Genomic DNA, 19,780 nt, shown 5'->3' with positions numbered 1-19,780 from the left:
GATGTGGTGGGGTCCAATATAGTTTTTCATAATGACTTTTTTCTTACTAGATAATCTTCATTGTACTTCAGTTTTTCTCTATAAGATACATGATTGTACATTAAAGAACTGTTTAAAGAAAAAAAAATCTTAAAATTTCATGAACAAACATGTGTTTTCATTTCCTGATTTTCTTGGGGTAGGAAATTCTAGGAATAAAGAAGCATAAAGCAAATGTAAAGAATGAAAATGCTGAGAATTATGTTTGTTTAACTACTGCATTGTGCACTCTAATTCCTATACTGCTTATTAGGGATCAGAGTGGAGTGGTAAAATTTTATGGTAGCTTTGCATTTAATAGAAAACGTAATGTATTGGAATTGGAAATAAAACAAGACTACACGTCTCCTGGGACTCAGAAATACGTGGTAAGGTCAATTTTCCATATTCTACTTACACGTACAAGTATGATGTATACATTAATAAGCGTAATTTTAATGTTAATAACAAAATCTTGTGAACCTGAAGGGTCCTCTTAAAGTGACAGTGCAAGAACTTGATGGATCATTCAACCATACATTGCAGATTGAAGAAAACAGTCTTAAACATGATATACCTTGCCATTCTAAAAGCAGAAGGTAAGAACTAAAATACAAACTGTAGGTATTTTTAATATGGATATATGAAAACATATAGTGCATTTGATGACAAATATATGCTTTTTTAAATTTTGTGTTTATATTTTCTTAATCTTACTGAATAAGATTTACCTCTCATGTAAGGGGAGAGAATAGAATTTACTATTGTTTATGGACAGCAAGACACCTTACATTTTATATGCCGTTCTTAATTATAACTAATTTTATTAAAGTTTTATAAAAAGCTTATTTATATAGAATGAGTTGAATGAAGAGTCTCATTGATCAAATTATTCAAAATGCCTTTGAATGGAAAAGACGAATTAGAAGGAAGACAAATGTAGGCCAGAGGAGTACCTCAAGTGAAGATATATGAATGAAGCACTTGCATAGTTTTCCTTTTCTGTTAAGAGTACCAGGGCTGTTCACTAAACCTAATGAGCAAGAAAAGTTACATACTTCCTGGATGGATTCTCTCAGTTTCCTGATGCATTTTAATAACTACTTTGACCTCGACTTCTCAAAGTTGTATGCTTATGTGTAATTGTAAAAATGGTGGGAGTCAAGTTTAAACCAATGTAAAGTATTGGTGATTATTATTTGAACAAAACTGATGCACAGCTCAGTTTTGTCAATATTTTTTGCTGGAGAGACCATTATTTTTTGGTGTAGTAAAATACACAGTACTTTTGCAGGCTTAAGCTCCATTTATAAACATACCTTTGCTATTCTGGTAATTAATACCTGGTTTTTTCCATTTTCTGTTTTTTAATAGAAATAAGAAGAAAAAGATTCCACTGATGAATGGAGAAGAGGTGGACATGGACCTTTCTGCTATGGAGTAAGTTAGCTTGTTGGAGTTTCTAAGTGTGAGAATGAGCCATGTTCCCCTTGTCTAAAGCATGCTATTTTGAAGGATTTGATAGTAATGTACTTCATTATATGACTGGTAAATTTCAAGACTATGCCACATTTTTTTGCCTTTGAGACTTTTCTTCTGTAGCTGGGAAAATGCTGGTGAAGTATAAAATGTATATGTTAGCTACTATAATCAGTTTTTTTAAAAAAAAAAAACCTTAGGCATGGTAAGGTGATACAATAAATTACTTGATTCTTTCTTACACATTTCTAATGATATCTTTCAGCTGACTTCATAGGTAAAAGGTAAACAAGAATTTGCTTGAAACAAAGTAAGAGCCATTTTTGTTGGACCTCGATGAAGACCATTTAACTGGCACTAAGAGAAGTTCCTGAAATCTGTGGTTAATTACGAAAGAATCCTTTTAGATTGAAAATAAGTGATGAAATGCTTCGTACTGAAATTCATACTGGTGTTAATTTCACTTGGAACTGTTCAGCTCTTTGGAAGCAAATTCTTGCTCAATGTAAATACCCACTTTACCCTCCTTGAGTTGGATCTAGTGGTGCTCTTAGAAATACTGAAGGTGTTGGTACCTTGTTTGCTTGTTGAGGGAAGTAAATAATCTGCTTTTGAAAACTAATGGTGTCTCTTTGAAGAAGGATAGATTGCTTGTCACCTTAAAAGTGTTGGAAATTCTCGTAAATGTAACCTCATCTAAAATATCATGAGAAATAATTTTATAAGGGATATTTTCATTGAGCAGGTTATTGTTACTGATTCTATATGATAGCTGACATATGAATAAATAGCGTTTTAATTGTATTTAAAAGCAATTAGCATAAATATTTGTGAGTAGTTCTGATGAGTTATGTTCAGGTAGCTATCGCGTCACACTGAGCTGAGACCTTAATGCTCTTCTTAGAACTAACTTTGAACTGGTGTATGATTTTATGCAAGTCACTTATGCTTTGTTTATCTGCTAAACTTTTAATCTGCGATGCTGTCATTCTTTTGTCCAGTTTGGACTCCTCTGCTCCAAGCATATGTGATAATCTTCATTCTTTTCTATTCTAAATCCCATGTATGCACTCTTCTTTTCACTCTCCTTTCTTCTTTAGCTACTATCTTGACAGTAATTCTAGATATTCTACAAATGTATACAGAAATATGCATCATATTTATAATGATGCACTTTTCATCATTGCAAACTCTCTCCTAATTCCATGTCTTTATTTTGCTGTTATCAATTTTATGTGGAAAACTAAGGGACTTTATTATATAGTTTGTGCTTGTTTCTGCCATAAATTTCTTCTGCAGTCATGGTGCTGTGTGAATACTAACATATAAAACGCTTGTTTGGGTGGAATACAACTGAGTAATTTTATCTGTAGGACTAAACTTTAATCCTGTCTGTTGATACTTTCACTTTTATCATCATTTGGCTTAGCAGTTCTGTGCATTTGCATGGTTACCCTTGTCAGCTTTCAACATCATAGCATGTGTGTGTTTGTAAAGCACTTTCACATCTATTGATCAAAAATAGTATATAAAAAAATGGGTGTTTATGACCAGGTTTTCTTTGGATTTTTTTTGCAGTCTTAAACTGTAGAAGGTGATACAGTGCTGCTCACTTATGAAAGTTATAGTGTCTGAGGAAGTAGAATTAAATATATTGAGATTATACAGTAGTTACCATGAACTCAGATCTGTAGGTTAAAAATACTAAAACACTGTATTCACTTTGACATTAGAGATTTGGACAGATTGCCCTGGGAGGCTATAGAATTGCCATCCTAGAAGCAGGAGTTTCGACCAGCTGACTTTGAAAAGTCCCCTCTAACTTTGATTCTTTAATGGTTCTTTGAATCTAAAAATAACTCAGAACAAGTTAGAACATCTTTTGAATTTCTATAGTCTTGAAATGTTGTAAGCTATTAATGTTTTTCATATCTGTCTTAGTGCTGATTCCCCTTTGCTCTGGATAAGAATAGACCCTGATATGTCAGTACTGAGGAAGGTAGAATTTGAACAATCTGATTTCATGTGGCAGTATCAGCTTCGATATGAGAGAGATGTGGTTGCACAAGAAGAAGCCATTCTGGCATTGGAAAAGTTCCCTACTCCAGCATCACGGCTTGCACTGACTGATATACTAGAACAGGAACAATGTTTCTACCGAGTGAGAATGCTGGCCTGCTTCTGCCTTGCAAAGGTGAGGTTGTGTGGATGGGAGTAAGGGAAGAAATCCACTAGGCATTGTAAATGTTTGAAAACAGGTCAACACTCATCAGTTCTTAAACTGGCTTGATATTTAGCCTCTTAAAAGTGTTTGCCAAGTATTTTTAACATGACTGATTTGAAAGGAAAGCTGTATTATTTTAGTCTGTAAATGGAGACTGTAGAAGGCTTTCATAATTGTCAAAATTGAGATGTCAGACATAAAAACCACAAGGGATTTTTCCGGATTTCATTAAGTGGTAAAAATAAAAGACTTTTGTTTAATTTTTTTCAGAGCCAAAGTACATTTTTTTATATTACTGGGAAGTTCCTTGGCCTGTCTGTTGAGAACTCTGAAGTGCTGAAATTCATCTGTCTGTCTAATGTGAATTCGGATTGCTGGTCTATATTGTTTCAGATTGAATAGGGGCACGAAATAAACATCATGTTGGTCTGCAATTAAATATCAAAAAGCCAAATAATTGCCTTGAAAAGGGAAGATCTTTTTTCTTTAGACACAAAATCGCATTAAGAATGAAAATTAGAGAACCCTATAAACCCAACTGGGTGGAAACAAAGAAGAATAAGAATTTCTGAAAAGGCATGCTGTTGACATACTTTTATGGACATAAAGGCATACTTACTGACAATTTGTAGAGTTCAGATTATTGGCTATAGCTTACTTTCTGCTGTCTACCTATTGAGAATAAATCAGTACCTGTACAGCAATAAATCCTTTGGCCATATTTCGAAAATGAAAATCCAAGAAATGTTTGTGACAAAGTATTTTAATGTTATAAAACACTGATGTAATACTTCCAGTATATGTACTAGTATTGGTACTGCTAGTATCTGACTTAAAATATGCACATTTTTATAATGAATTCACTTGGAATATTTAAAAGTGCATATTCTGCAGGTAAATATTGAGCAGTGTTACAGCACTTAAATGCAATAGTTTTTTCTGTCGTTACTTTGAATTCTCAGGCAACTGGGCTGCAGATAACCATAACCAATTTTGCTCAGTTGTAATTGTATGAAAAATCTTGCTTCTACAGAGAAGGTTGTTGACTTACAGGAAAAAGATAATAAAGCTAAGTGGAAAGTATGGCTGTGACATTAAATCAAGGTGAAGGAGCATGGCAGGACAGAGTTGTAGATATGTTTATGTAAGTTACCAAGGAGGAAACTGTAATGTATTCTATTACTAGTTCCAACATTACGGTGTTAGTAACAATCACTTCCTGTTGTCATTAACTCAGTTTAATTTTCTCAGCCTGTAAATATTCAGGATTTGTATTCTTTATTGGAAAAAAGCCAAGTCCTTCATGTTTATTAGGGGGAGGGTTCTTTTTTGTTGATTTGCAACTTCTAGCTGGATTGCGGTTACTATTGTGAAATGTTCTTGGTGTTCTCATGTTGATACAGAGAAATGATAGGTGACAATGCAATTATAAAACTGAATTTACTGCACTTTCTAAATGTACTGTATACTTCATTGTAAAACAGCATTTAAGTCTCTCAGGCATGAAGTATCCATGTAACGTACTAAATCCTCATTGATAAGAAGTTAATAGATGCGTGTGTGCACACACGCACACACTTTGCTGAGTAGTCCATGACAAATAACCCTACAGAGAAAGGAGAGAACAATGTCACAATTTTAATTCCTTGGAGTATGCAGGTTGATTTTCCAGTTCAAATCCATTGCAGTGTTGGTGATGTGCTATAAGGTGTAAAAAAGCAACACCATCACCACAAACTCCACCACCATCACCACCCCCCCTGCCTCAGACATTGGGGAGTTTCATAGCTGTGCATGACAGTTGCATCTTAGGCCATGTTTTTTATGCTATACTGAATTGAAGGATGCAGAAATAGAGTGTACCTGCCATCTTTTTAAGTAGAAGTAGTGCAAGACAGGCTACTTGCTTTATGGTGGGGGGAATGTGCAAATATATTTAATTCAGAGTGTATAGCATATCAGTAGAATAAATGGAAAACTTGGATTCTGTCAGTATTTAAAGGGAAATTCAAATGAGTCAGCACATTATAAGACCAAAAAATACTGAAAAGATGATGATTTAACTACTATTGATTTAGTTTGAAAATACTGTTGTTCATCTATAGATTTTGCAATATTAAATGCTTAAAATAAGCAGAAGTTAAAAAATATTTTAAAATTTACACCCCAATTTTAATGGAATAGCAAATATCTTGTAAATATAGTAAACTTTGATAATATTTTGGAGGTTGGGTTTTATTTTACACAGCTACATAAATTTCACATTTGCAGTTTTAAGTTCATCATCATGGTTTCTAAGCAGTCTTTGGGATTAAGCTTCTTCTGCAGGAAGAGTCGTTATGTACCTTACAGAAAAAGCTATACCTGTATCTTTAGTTTGAAGACTTCAGTTATTGCAAAGGGAACATCTAGTCTGACCGCAGTATTTTCACTCTGTGACTTTCCTTTGAAGCCTGACTTACTGGGAAAATGGTTTTCAGTAATAAAGCACCCATCTTATGTAAGAGCAGTGGTGAAATGGATTGCTACCCATCTTCAGATAGCCTCTTACTTTTCATTCTCTGATTGCGTATGTAATACCCCCTAGAAGAAAATCATCAAATTCATTTTCTTCTGTGTGAAAACATATTTTTTTCCTTTGTGGTAGGTCTGTAACAATGGAAATTCCTGCTACTTTGTAGAGTACATTGGCCCCATTTGTTTGTGTGTGCGCGCACGCAATCCGTCATCAGGCTTAATCTGTCATCAGGTGTAGTTGTTCTTGTCTGCAGGCTTTCATTGCTCCATACAGCAAATGTATGAAACCCAGGATGCTGCGAAGACACAAAAGCAGTTTTGTCTTTGTGGAACCTTACCATCTTACACCAAAATAGACTATAGCAATACATTTGTCTCAGTGCACAGTCTCTGTGAATTATGATTAAATTTAGAGGTAGCTGACTTGCCTTTCACTTTAGGGGTGGTCTTTTAGTCTTAGGGTGGCTGAGGCCTACTTAAAGTCTAGGCTGAGGTTACTGGCAGGGTAAATTTGGGAAGTTGGTATTGCAAAAGCCTCTTCCATCACTGGCTTCTGTAGAGTCAGGAAAAACTTGGCTTAGTAAACACAGAGTTTTCATCTAAAATATAAAAGAGAAAATAATTAAGAACAGAACTTTATCATGGAAAGATAATTAGTTGCAGACATCTTCCAAGCGGAGCAATTTCCATAAAATTTACCTTTACTGTAGAGAAGATACATTGGGGATGACAGTGAAAACTTAGCTAATATAAGACAATACATTGATGAAAATAATGTATCTATTTGAAGGACAGTATGTTCTTGGCAGTTATCCTTTTTGATTATGGGAAATGTGTATTTTTCTACAGCCAAACTAAACTTGTAGTGGTGATGTTAATACGATTTCCCTTCCCCCCTAATTATACAGATTGCAAATTCCATGGTAAGTACGTGGACAGGACCACCAGCCATGAAGTCACTCTTTACCCGAATGTTTTGTTGTAAGACTTGTCCAAACATTGTGAAGACCAACAACTTCATGAACTTTCAAAGCTACTTTCTGCAAAAGGTAAAATTCATTTTTTTCACTGAATGTTTTAAAAGAAATGTCAAAATACAAAAACATTCCTATGGTTGACAACTACAGGAACATGGATAGCACAGTCCTGCTTTGCCCCTTCATAAAAATCCAAAGTAACTAGTTCTTTCTTATATGGCATCTGTTTGTTCCATCTTAGTCAAAAATCAGTTAACAAAATTCTAGCAATTTTGTCTGAGTAGCTGAAGTTAAATTAGTATTTTCTTCAGAATGATGGAGTAAATATAATAATTATTTGTAAATATTTGTGAGCTCATTCTTAAATAGAATTTATTGCACAGTAACAAAGCTACTCATTTTATCTTTCAGGTAAATTCAGCACCTGTCTTTATTAATGGCAATGATATATGGCGAATAAAATCTCATAAATCTTATCTTAAATTGGTGGGCTTTTTAGTTCAAGGCACTGCATAATCCTTCTTGTCCTCACCTTTATATTAATTGTCAACATCATATATTGCTGCAGCTTATTTTGATGTTCATGTAGGTTTCTTTTACTGACACCTGTAGTTGTTGGTTGTACAGTGGATAACAAAATGAATTACAATGGTTTTCTCTCAAGATTTACTTTATAGTTATTGGATGATTGAGTTCTTATTTCACAGATTTCATATTCCTGATTTTGGAGAAAACTCAAATTTTTTTTTCTTACTCTGTCCAAAACTGCTTCATCCTTCTCCCTTCATCTCTTTCTTGGACCTTCTTTTATATTTTTCTGCTCTTTTTGTCATTGTTCATTCTTTCCCACTAAATCTTACAGTTTTCTCCCTTTTAATCCCATGTCCCAAGTTTCTAGATCTAGAGTAAGACTCCTATATCTATGTGAGTGGAGCTAATACCTGTCTGGCTAATAATTCTTCAGGCTTTACTGACTGTATTCGATCTATACCTCTCAATGGTAATGGAAGCTTAGACATCACATTCACGTGAAAACACCCAAATTCAGTGCCTGTCTCAGAATTAGTTCCATCATCATCTTCTGTGTTTCATTATTTTTCATTTGTTACCTTTTTGATAGTGCCTTGACTTGAGAGTCTTTTCTTGGATACACAGTTTTTTCAAATGTCTGCACTATGTCTGATTACTGAGCAATAATTACATAGTTTATTTGATCTGAATATTATATAGCATGTGGTATGACTTTCAAAAAGCATTTAAAAACAACTTTTCAGAGATTTGCTATTGTAAAATTGTTAATTGCTCATTTTCAGGATGTAGTTCTTTTCAGGGTGTAACTATCATTTCACTAATGTAAGAATGATGTTAGTATTGATTTTATTACACAGACTATGCCTGTTGCCATGGCGCTTCTGAGAGATGTTCACAACCTCTGTCCTAAGGAGGTTTTAATGTTTATTTTGGACTTGATCAAGTATAACGATAACAGGAAAAATAAGGTAAAGAATGTGTTTATTTTAATCTCTCACTTTTTTGTTGAAAAAAGTCTTAGTTAATACACTGGTTAGGAGAGTAAATATCTGGCTAGGAGAGTTGATGGAAAGGTGGTACACTAAGCTAAACAGTAAATGTTACAGAATGTTCTGTAGCTGACATTTCTGTGGCAGCATTTCTTGGATGTTTCAAAGCTCTTTGTGCTTGTTGACTTACTGAGGACCAGCCTGTCTTCATTTGCACACATACTTTTCTTGCCTTAATCTTTTTCATTCAAAAGATCCATGTGTTTTGAGAAAATGTGCATGAGGCTAACATGTAGCATGTAAAGTTAAGCGCTGGTTTGTTGGGGTTTTTTTCACCTTGAGAAGAGTATTTGAAAGAGCAAGGAAAGGAAATAATCTTAACAATATACAGGACTCTGGGATTCTGGGTTCTGAATGTCAGCTCTAGCTCACAGACCTGGGTTGTCTTCATCTAGTTAAATAACAGCTGAAACCCAGGTTAATATTGTTCCATCACGAAATTGAAGCATGTAAGTTAGAAGTGTTGTCATCTAAATTTCCTTCCCAGACAGACCACCTCTGAAAGCTGATTAGATGACCTTTAAGATCCTGAGATCTTAAAAATACAAATACAAAATTCCATCTCCCTAGCTACAGAGGAAATCTACAACTGCTAGGAGCCTAGCATAATCTTCCCAATTAATTACTCAAAGTTAAGTGGAACAAATCTGAAGCATCTTAAGCCTCACTTTCTTGTGTGTAGAAACACATACTGTGACAAGACACTTGTTGCAAGATTACTGAAATAAGAGGGTGATAGAGGGTGAAGAGGTAGAGACACATGAATGCAAGCACCTGTAGCCACAAAATTTGGTGAGTTGTGCTAACATCTCCCCACCACCAAAGGAGAGACCCCACCTCACTTTTCCACATGTCCCTTCCATGCATGTATTTGACATCTTCTACTGGATCTGACAGACAGTGGATTTGTTTAGATTAAATTAACTAATGTTCAGATCCAGTACTTTTTTCTGCTTTTTTAATTTTATTTTATACTTTGCTGCTTATTAACATGACCAACAAATGCAACAACCAGCGTAATGGAAGGGGTGAAACAGTAAGCCCAGGTAAAAGGAGTGAATGAAGAAGCAAGATTTTCCTCACTAAGCAGCAGCGAGCCCATTAGTTCACCTCAGAAGCTTGTGAAGTTGCTAGCTAGATAAACTGTCTGATTTTGTGAGGTGCGAAACACCCATTAACGTTGGTAACCTTGGTACAGAATATAGAAACAGACAGGTAGTTTTAGATGCTCACATTTAGAAATAAATAATGGCTTTTACCTTCCATATCTGGAAATGTGCCTGGTTTTTCCATTTTTATAAAACAATGTATTACTATTAATATTCTTGTATTACTATTAATATGCTCTTATTACAGAGCAAAGATTAATGATTGATAGTATGTCTGCTTGCTCAATCACTCTCAAATCCATTTTCAGAACAAATTTGTTCCTGTTTTGCTCTCACATGGTTTTTGTTTTAAGATCTTGTTCTGTAACAGTGCTTCAATGTTTCTTAGCTTTTAAAGAATATATATTGTTATATTTGCTTGTGTTTAAATGCTGTTTTTATCTAGTTTTCAGACAACTACTATCGTGCTGAGCTGATCGATGCCCTAGCCAACTCTGTAACTCCTGCAGTCAGTGTGAACAATGAAGTTCGAACATTGGATAATTTAAATCCTGATGTTCGACTTATTCTTGAGGAAATTACCCGTTTCCTAAATATGGAGAAGCTTCTTCCCAGTTACAGGCATACCATTACAGTCAGGTGTGGTTTAATAATTGTACACATGAAGAGAGCAGACACATTAACGCTACTTATTTGTTTTTTATGTGCCCTTCTGTAGTTAGGATTTGAGATTTTAGCTTGTGTGTCTTAATCTTAAATGTCAAATTCTTTCTAATTTCCAGAAGCTGGTAGTGCAAGTTTGTCTTGATGACTTTATTTTTCAACATTAATTTCTATTAATGTAGACGTTCAATAGCAGGTATAAATTGATCATGCTTGTGCCTCTTTCAGAAAAGCGTTTATGAAAGTTTTGCAAAAGGTAGCCTTGTAGCAATATCTGTAGAGTACACAACATGATCTGAGCTGTGTTTTCTCTGTGAGTTAGTACAGTTCTACTGAAACCAAACAATGAATTTGACATGGTGGGGAATTTTGTTTGTGTTTCTGCCTAATTCAGGGTTAATGACAGCTATGTGTTAATGCTGTGAAAGTAACATGTTAATTTGGATAATAGAATTCTAGAAAAATTGCAGTACTTGATTTTGAAGAAAGTAGTTTTATTCCTCTTAGCTGGCATTCCATAAACCTAATGTAAATTTCCTCTTTCTACCATATCTAGCTGTTTAAAAGCTATTCGAGTGCTTCAGAAGAATGGTCATGTCCCAAGTGATCCTGCTCTCTTCAAGTCATATGCAGAATATGGGCACTTCATAGATGTCCGAATAGCAGCATTGGAGGCTGTTGTTGATTACACAAAAGGTACTTTTTTCAAGTATTTTGACACTTTGTAACACTTGTGATATAGTAGAAAAAGGTTATACTTACCTCATTAATATTAGGTTGAAATAGTGTCCACCAGAAAAGCTTGTGTGATGACAGATGTATTGGTAAGAAGCTGAGATTTCTATTAATGCTTTGTCCTAGAGAATGCAAGTTTTATGACGATGTGGTGAGCATTGTTTCTCAGTGTCTTGCAAATTGAATCAGATACCTAAGTTTTGAAATGAGTAGACAGCACAATGAGTAGTGGTAAGGGGTTTTGGCAATTTCTTTTTAACACTTCATTTTCAGTGATTTTGATTCGATTGTGTTCAGCCATAATTGCTAGTCAAAGTTCTTGGTCTTGCTTTACCTTCTTGCTAATCTCTTTATTTTGCTTTTTGCATGCATCTTATGGTTATAAATTTTGGAAACTTAGATTATTTTAATGATTATTGTTGATTCTGCTTTGCCATTCCTTATACATAGCTTATGTTTGTGAGATGTTTCCATTCTTTTAATACTGTCTTTATCTTAGTTGACTGTTGCAGGTCCTTGAAAAAAATACAGGGTAGCTTTCTTAAATGCCATTTGAAGTTGAAATTCATTCCTGACAGATTTTCTAGAGGCAGTTAAAATTATAGCTTTAATAATTTGCATTTTATAAAATGAATTTAGTACTACATTGGCCTGTTCATTTATTTGGGTTAGTCTTTCTCTGTTCAGCAGACTTGTGACAGTTCTTTTTTTGAAGGGTTATCCCTATCAAAGTGGCCAAATCCTTCAGTTCTTCCTCTGTGAGCAGACTGGTGATTCTAGACTTGTAATTATTCTGCCTCAAATTTCCTGTTCTCATTTTCAGGGTAATGGAGAGTTTCCTTTGCTTTTTGCATGAATAATTGTTTTCTCTTTTTTATAAGGGCTTTATTACTTTGATCTTACTGCTGTCATTCTGTCCAAAGACTTCTCAAACTAGATAGGCAATGGGAGGTTTTAAGGCAATTGGAGTCTTGAGTGAACGCATCTGGCAGAATTTATACATACACTAACAGACGGAAAGCAGACTGTCATACAGAAAAACTAATAACTTCACTCTCAGGCTCAGTCCTCAGTCTTGTAATTCACCAAGCATTCTGGATCCATAACCCATGGCACATGTACCATTTGGTGACCCTGTGAGTGATACCCAGCTAGAATTCAGAACTCTGCTGGTACTATGCATCTCTCTCTGTTAGGCTACTTGCTTTGTTCCTCCCTTCATAGAGTGTTAGTGGAAAGATTTGCAGGAGAATGGAAAGCTTACTCATCAGCCTGCTTCCTTTAGAATAATCTCCTCACTAATTCATCCCACCCTTTGGAAAGACAAACTGATAGAAAAAATGTTTTCTCATTAAATTCTTGACCTTTTATGGATGGTGTTTATAGTTAATAACGGACTTGGATAAGAAAGTGTTTGTACTGCAAAGTAATATAGTACATCTTTAAAACAGCTGATCAAATGGGTTGCTGTATAAGCAAGATAGAGTAAGTTGCTTGAAATACTCTACAAGAAGGTAAAACTTGAATAGTAAAAGGTAGTAGAAAGATTACTTGAAGAAATCAGTGATTGAGCTGAATGTAATTTTTGACTGAGCTCACTGTGAGATCTGGAAATGATGGATTAGAGTATTACTGCCAACAGCTTTTTCTCTGATGCAGAGGTAGCAGATGCAAATATCTGTCTGCTATAAAGTCACTACAATTCACAACACAGCCTACTGGTCATCAGTATCATTTCTTAAATACAACCTTCCAGCACTGAACACATTAGCTTCTGCTCCTGCTCTAAGACTGGTAAGTTTTTGGTGGAGGGGTAAATCTGGAAGCTCTGTGTGCTAACTGACTTCTTCAGCTACCCATATAGAAGTTAGCAGCGCTTGTCTAGCAGAGCCCTAAACCTGGGTTTGGAAGGAGAAATGATTGGGCGTCTATTGCCAAGAGGTCTGATTCTCGTTGTTCCCAGTTACCTGGTTTCCAGTTCATACTGGATGTAAACCAGCAGCTATCAAATGCCTGTTGCTTGTGCCAAAGCTGGCTTTTTAACAGTTCTTGTAAAGGAAGCTGATGGATTTTGTAATTTCCATAAAAAGGAAAGTCTGTATTTTCTGGGGCAGTGTGGAACTCCCATGTTTTTCTGTCAACTCTCAGGGCAGGAATAGCACTGCCTTTTTTTAAGTTACTTTAAAAGAAATCATTTCTCCATGGAACTGAATAAGTTGTTTTCTTTGCTGTTAATAGTAAGGCTTTTTTTGAGACACAGTAACTCTGTAAAATGCTTGAGGCAGCATATAAGGGCTTGGACAGTTGATCTAAACTGGCTTGAAATGAACAGGGTTTATTAACTTTTTTAACTTAGCTTCTGAAAATTATATGACTATTAGTAGTTATATGTATACAACAAAGCAGTTGCATATTTAGAAGAGGTAACAACAAACCATTCTAAGTAAGTATCCACGATTATCTAATCTCATGAATGTTAAAGTTTAGGGTCTCAAAGATGCTCTGCTGTAATTGAGAACTGATGCACCATCTCTTGTAATTTGAAAAAATCTCAAGAGGATTTTTACTTCAGAAAGCAATCACTTGTTTTTTTGTCTACCAGAAGTATGAAAACCTACACATCTTTCTTTTCCCACAGCCTTCTAGACAAATTGGCAAGATACAGACAAGATGGGTGGTCTGTGAGATGGGTAGGAAATTGGGTCATCCTCTGCACTCAGAGGATGGCAATCAATGGTTTTTACTCAGGCTGGCAGCCTGTCACAATTTGGGTCCCGCAGGGAACATCTTCACAAATTATCTGGACCACAGCATTGACAGCTCCCTCTCCAAGTTTGCTGATGACACTAAACTGGGTGGTGAGGTAGATGTGTCAGAAAGGAGAGCCATCTTACAGAGAGACCAGGACAGGCTGGAAGAGCCGGCAAGCAAGAACTGTATGAAGTTTAACAAGGACAAGTGTACGGTCCTGCACCTGGGCCAACATAACCAAAGAGCCCAGTACAGGCTAGGATCTGTGTGGCTGGGGATCAGCATCGCTGAAAGGGACCTGGGGGTCCTGGTGGACAACAAGGTGACCATGAGTCAGCAGTGCCCCCCTGCAGCAACGAAGGCACATCGGATCCTGGGCTGCATCTGCAGGGGCAGAGATAGAGATGGGATCATCCCACTCTACTCAGCACTTGTCAAGCTGCACCTGGAGTACCATGTCCAGTTCTGGCCCCCACAATTCAAGAAAGATGTGGGCAGGCTGGAGAGGGTCCAAAGGAGGGCCACAAAGACGATCAGAGGACTGGAGAACCTGAAGAAGAGACGAGAGAGAGGAAGAGAAGAGAGAAGAGAAGGCAAGGCTTGGGGGGACCTCATCACAGTACTCCAGTACTTAAAGGGCAGCTACAAAGAGGACGGAGGCTCTCTCAGAAGGAGCCATGTGGAAAGGACAAGGGGCAATGGGTAATAGTTGCATGGGGAAAGGTTTCATCTCAACATAACAATGAAATTTTTACAGTGGGAACAACCAATCAGTGGCACAACTTCCCCAGGGATGTGGTGGAGTCCCCATCGCTGGAGGTTTTCAAGATGCAGTTGGAGAGGGTGCTAGATAATCTCATCGAGGCTCCCTTTCCCATGAAAAGTTGGACCAGATGACCTTTTGAGGTCCCTTCCAAACTGGGCTGTTGTATGATTTTATGATTCTTCTGGCTAATAAGATTTGTTCTGCCCAAGATCAGATTTAATATATCATTGCTCCCCAAAATGTTTTGTAGTTGCTATATAAATTTGAAGAGCAGGTTAAATGCATTAGTAGCAAAGCTTTGGAAGTCTAGCAGGCCTAGTTTACGCTATAAGGCAAATAGCAGGGAAGACTTACTTTATTTCAAGCAGAAATAAGTTTAAGAAGCAAAAAAGACTTTTTTTGACCACAAAAGTATGGTGTTTCATGGTTCTGTTATCCAGTACTGTCAGCCTAAAGGATTCATTTCCTAGATTTCTCATTTTCTAATCAAAAACCATTTTTAAATCCCTTTTGTAGCTGTTGAAATAATTGCAGCTTGCTTATGATAGTGACTTAATGTGTTCGCCATGTTGTGAGTCTCTGCTGCATGGTTATACAATATTATTTTTCTTCCATGCAAAACAACTTTTGTATGCAGTGTTCTAGCTGCCTTCTATCCCAAGCAAGGTAGCTGCCAGGAAAAGCAGTTGTGCATGGAGTTGAGCACAGGCAGTTACTAATCCCTTAAAAGTATGTCCTAGGCATAGCTTTTCAAAGATTTCCTCGATTTTTAAGGCAAAATCTGAGATTGCAGTTCTGGTCTGTGTGGATACAAATTTGCTCTGGCATCCGTAACTGTGTAGCTGTGGTCTAAATGGTACAGAACATGAGCTAATACATTCTGCCTCTAAACAGGGCTTATCAGCCCAGTTCGGTACCTCACCAGTGTAACCTGTTCTGTTTTGCTGGATTGTAGGAAGAGCAGAGCTGACTTGCAAGTGGCCTGCAAAAGACTATTCAGCCATCTTCTAAGCAATATTATAACGTAGTTTTTAACTACTTGGCTGCCTCCTCCCAACCTAGGAAGAGATCTTATGTTCTAGTTGTCCAAAGTATTTAAAGAACTTCTAATAGAACTGAAGTGCTGATTCTCATAATATAATCTGAATAATTGCCTCTTCCTTTAAAAGCAACTTACCCTAGTGAAATAAGAAGGGAATAGTAGGTATTAGAACTGGTTGGACTAGAAAAGTCGTATTTAAAAATTGACTGAAAACTGACTGAAATCAAGAAGGAAAATTGAACTAAAGTATTTAGTACTGAAAATACAGTAGGCTTACTGATTTAAAAAACTAAGGAAGGCTACTGAGAGGAGTATGCTTGCAGTTTTGTATAAGCCCTGTAGTCTTCCTCTTTCTATCCTATATATAGATAATAATCTTTCACAGATTCCTGTGTATGAGAATTGTATATTCTCTATTCCCTATAGAAAATACTGTACTTCTGATTGTTGAAAAGATACTTGAATGCATCTGTTTTAGGAAGCACACAATATCAAGATGATCATTTACTCTGTGATCTTCCCAATCAATGCTCGTGAGTGACAGTTACCTGCTAATAGTCAAGTTGGTGATTATTGAACAGTTGAAGCATGAAAGAGTTTCGTGCACATTTCTATTTCAGTGTAAAGTAAACCACCTCTTACTTTGAATTTGCAATACAATTAATGAAATTCCTCTTTAGTTGCAGTGATTCAAGCTCTTTGTGTGCTAATTCAGGAACTTGTGATTGTCTTCATCAAAATCCTTCCAGTTTATATATATTTATAGGCATTTTATTTTATTTTTCTTTGCAGTTGATAGGAGCTATGAAGAACTACAGTGGCTGCTTACTATGGTTCAGAATGATCCTGTACCCTACATAAGGTTAGTGAATTAATAAAGAACCAGTATTTTTACTAATTCTGGAACTACTAAGTAAATTCTTGGCCTGGAATCACTAGAATAGACCAAATGCTTAACTGCCTAATATTTCTTCATAAAACTGTTTTTTCTTCTTGTTATTTTATATAAATAGAAATGTATTTTGATCTTTCAACGGTTCACATCTCAAAAATTAATATACTCTGTTCTTAATCTCCACTATATTATTTTTGTCTTTTATGTTCTACCCATATGGTGGAAGTCTGAATTTAGAGGTCATTCCCTGATTATAAATAAAGTATATAAGTCTGATGTTGCATGTGGCAAAAAGACTTTGTGGTATTTAGAAAAGACAAAGGTTAAGACATAGTGCACACAGTGTTTTGCCAGCAAGGAGTGTAAAGCAATTGTTAGACTGTAGATGGGGTGAAAGGATAACATGAAAATATGGTGTAATTTCTAGTACTGCTTGTTTCAACTTTGTTTTCACCAATGAGTGATTGGATATTGTAGCACATTCATTATACACCATTGAATACCAGGGTTCATGATCATTGTTCTTCCCCAACACTTTCTTCTTATGGCCACCATTAAAATACTGAATTTCAAAGATAAATAGTGTTACTTTTACTCTCTCTCTATAGGTGATTTCTTGCAAAGATCATAGCTGCAAGATTGTTCTCTATTTTATTTCTGTCATTCTTGTTAAAGTAGATACAGTTAGACTCACTAGAGGAGGTTTAGCTTCAGTCTGGGAAGGAGATTTAATTTGATTTGTACCTTTTTAAAGAGGAGTTTAAATTTCTGAGGGCAATATGTAAGCCCCTTCTAAAAGAAAAGAAAAAAAAAAATATCTGTAAGAGTTTTCTTGTTCCAAATGTGTAAGACAGCAAGGGGAAAGCTGGCTATACAGGGAAAATAGTTAAAATAATAAGTAATGGACCAAATAATTATTCTCATTCATAAAATGTTTTCAAGGCCAAGTTTACGGAAAGAAAGTGGGGAAAAATGTATCTACTTTCAGCTCAGTGTGTAAATATTGTAAGCAAACATGGTAAATGCAGAATCTTTATACACCAATGTAACTTAAGAGATGGCTGTTCCTTTTCAGAAAAATGTGCAAGTCACTGGTTTTGGTCCTGCCATTTTGAATCAGTCATAAACATTTAAAGTTGTTTAAAAATTCTTTGGTGTCAGTATGTAAGGAGTTTATTTGCCAATGTTGCTCCTTCTTTGTAATGATCAAGTCAGTGTGCAAAAAAGATTGTTACTAAACAGAAGAACATAATATAGCCTACAATTTTGTACCTAACTGTTAAAAATGATGTCTAATAACATCCTGCTGCTTTGCACCTTACTTTTTAAGTTATATTGCTGATGGTAAATCTGTGTCTATGCATATCGGGGACAGAAGGAAGAGCTAAAAGCATAAAACATTGGTTAAAATTTTGGAAGGAATCCTGTATTTGAATAAGTTTGTAAGAATAATGCAAAGTGAACAGACTTTGTATTCTTAGTATATTCATTTGGATTTAATGAAGATGGTTTTTTCTATTTCTTTCAGGCATAAGATTCTGGATATGCTGACTAAGAATCCACCTTTTACCAAGAACATGGAGTCCCCTTTATGTAATGAAGCTTTGGTAGATCAGCTTTGGAAACTGATGAATTCAGGTTGGTTTTTTGTTTGTTGTTTGGTTGTTTTGTTGTTATTTTATTGTAAGCTTTTTTGAAATAAGTGTTAAGACTTGCTTCAGAATATGCCAAGATCTCTCTTAGTTTCTATAGCTAGGAATTGAAAATTCAGTTTCAGAAGTTCAGTATCATGTAGGAACTCCCAGAACTTTCTCAGTGACCCAGCGTACCAAATCTTGTTTTTCATTCCTTTGTCTACTACTCTAGTGTGCTTCTGATACACTTTGGCATAGAATGATTCTTTGACCCCTATGTTCAAAGCAAATGTTTCCTCAAATGATGGTGTCTGTGTTACCTTTTTCTTTATAGTTTGCTTTAGATTAGATAGTCTCTCTTTGTCCTCTTTTACTAAACTCTGAGAGAATATGAGAGGATAACATTTGTATAGATAATTTAAATGAGATTTTTAGAAGTGCATTATAAACCTAAGACTCAATTTGCCTTGTGTGATTAGGAAAGATCCTAATGAGAGAAGGGCTTGCATCTTTACCATTGACCTGTTTTTCATTACTGAAGCAGTTTTATCCAGTCCTGACAAACTGCCCTTTAACATCTGGCACATTACTACATAGATTACATATAAATGTTTATATAGTTTTTTTTAGGTCATTGAAGGCTGTCTGTTCTCTGTGTATCATTATTTTTAGAGTTTAAAAGTTTACAGCTACACTCCAGGGGCTGAAGTGGGGAGACTACTAGTAGTTCAGTTTCATAGGATTTGCCAGGTGTCAGGCACAGAAAATAAACGATTTTGATGTTACCATCAGAGAGTTTGTTTTTCCTTTTTCTTGAGAGAAGAGTGTGTGCAGTGTTACTTAAAACCATTGCCTCCTTTTGCAAGTAACAAATAGGGTATACATTCTTACTATGATTCATGGGGCTTTAAGTACTTAAATTTCTGTGCATCAAGATGACATAATGTTTCAATTTATTTTCTGTAAGGGATAACTGTAGCATTCCAGGGTGCCTTGAAAAAATGTTTGTTAATGGGAGACAAGTTAGTAGCCAGGTTTAAAGCTGCATGATTCTAGAATCATGAGTTGCTTTCATTTAAAATAAGCACATGCAATAGAAAACAGACTCTGATTGATATATGTAATCTTTTTTTTTTTTCCTTGTTAATCTGCATTAAATTGGTAATGCTCACAAGTTCCAAAGATTGCAGAGAAATTCAGTAACCAATTGTATTTAAGCTTAGTTGTTCAGCTGGAAAAGGAGAGACATACTGAATGGGAATTCATCATATCATTTTAAGATGTACTAGTTTTAAATTATTTGTTGTTAAAATACTAGAATAGTTTTAAAATTAGTACTTGTGAATGTGTCATTCTCTGGAGAGTATTTTAATGTTAGAAATGTCCAGAT

General features: G+C 35.6%; 1 protein-coding gene across 6 annotated transcripts in view; it reads left to right on the top strand.

The window, feature by feature from the left end:
• The window catches only part of TAF2 (TATA-box binding protein associated factor 2), a 64,300-nt gene that overhangs the window by 28,554 nt on the left and 15,966 nt on the right, over nt 1-19,780 (top strand). For all 6 annotated transcript variants that reach the window (XM_052787138.1, XM_052787136.1, XM_052787140.1 and 3 more), the window contains 10 exons: nt 293-407; nt 508-617; nt 1,393-1,458; nt 3,439-3,691; nt 7,147-7,287; nt 8,604-8,714; nt 10,350-10,543; nt 11,124-11,263; nt 16,654-16,723; nt 18,285-18,394. In XM_052787138.1, the coding sequence (XP_052643098.1) occupies nt 293-407; nt 508-617; nt 1,393-1,458; nt 3,439-3,691; nt 7,147-7,287; nt 8,604-8,714; nt 10,350-10,543; nt 11,124-11,263; nt 16,654-16,723; nt 18,285-18,394 (1,310 nt within the window). The remainder of the gene's footprint in view (nt 1-292; nt 408-507; nt 618-1,392; nt 1,459-3,438; nt 3,692-7,146; nt 7,288-8,603; nt 8,715-10,349; nt 10,544-11,123; nt 11,264-16,653; nt 16,724-18,284; nt 18,395-19,780) is intronic.

This window comes from Harpia harpyja, chromosome 5 (assembly GCF_026419915.1).
Source record: "Harpia harpyja isolate bHarHar1 chromosome 5, bHarHar1 primary haplotype, whole genome shotgun sequence".
NCBI classification, from domain to species: Eukaryota; Metazoa; Chordata; class Aves; order Accipitriformes; family Accipitridae; genus Harpia; species Harpia harpyja.
Note: the sequence above shows the minus strand (reverse complement) of the source record. Positions and strands in the feature narration are given on the sequence as shown.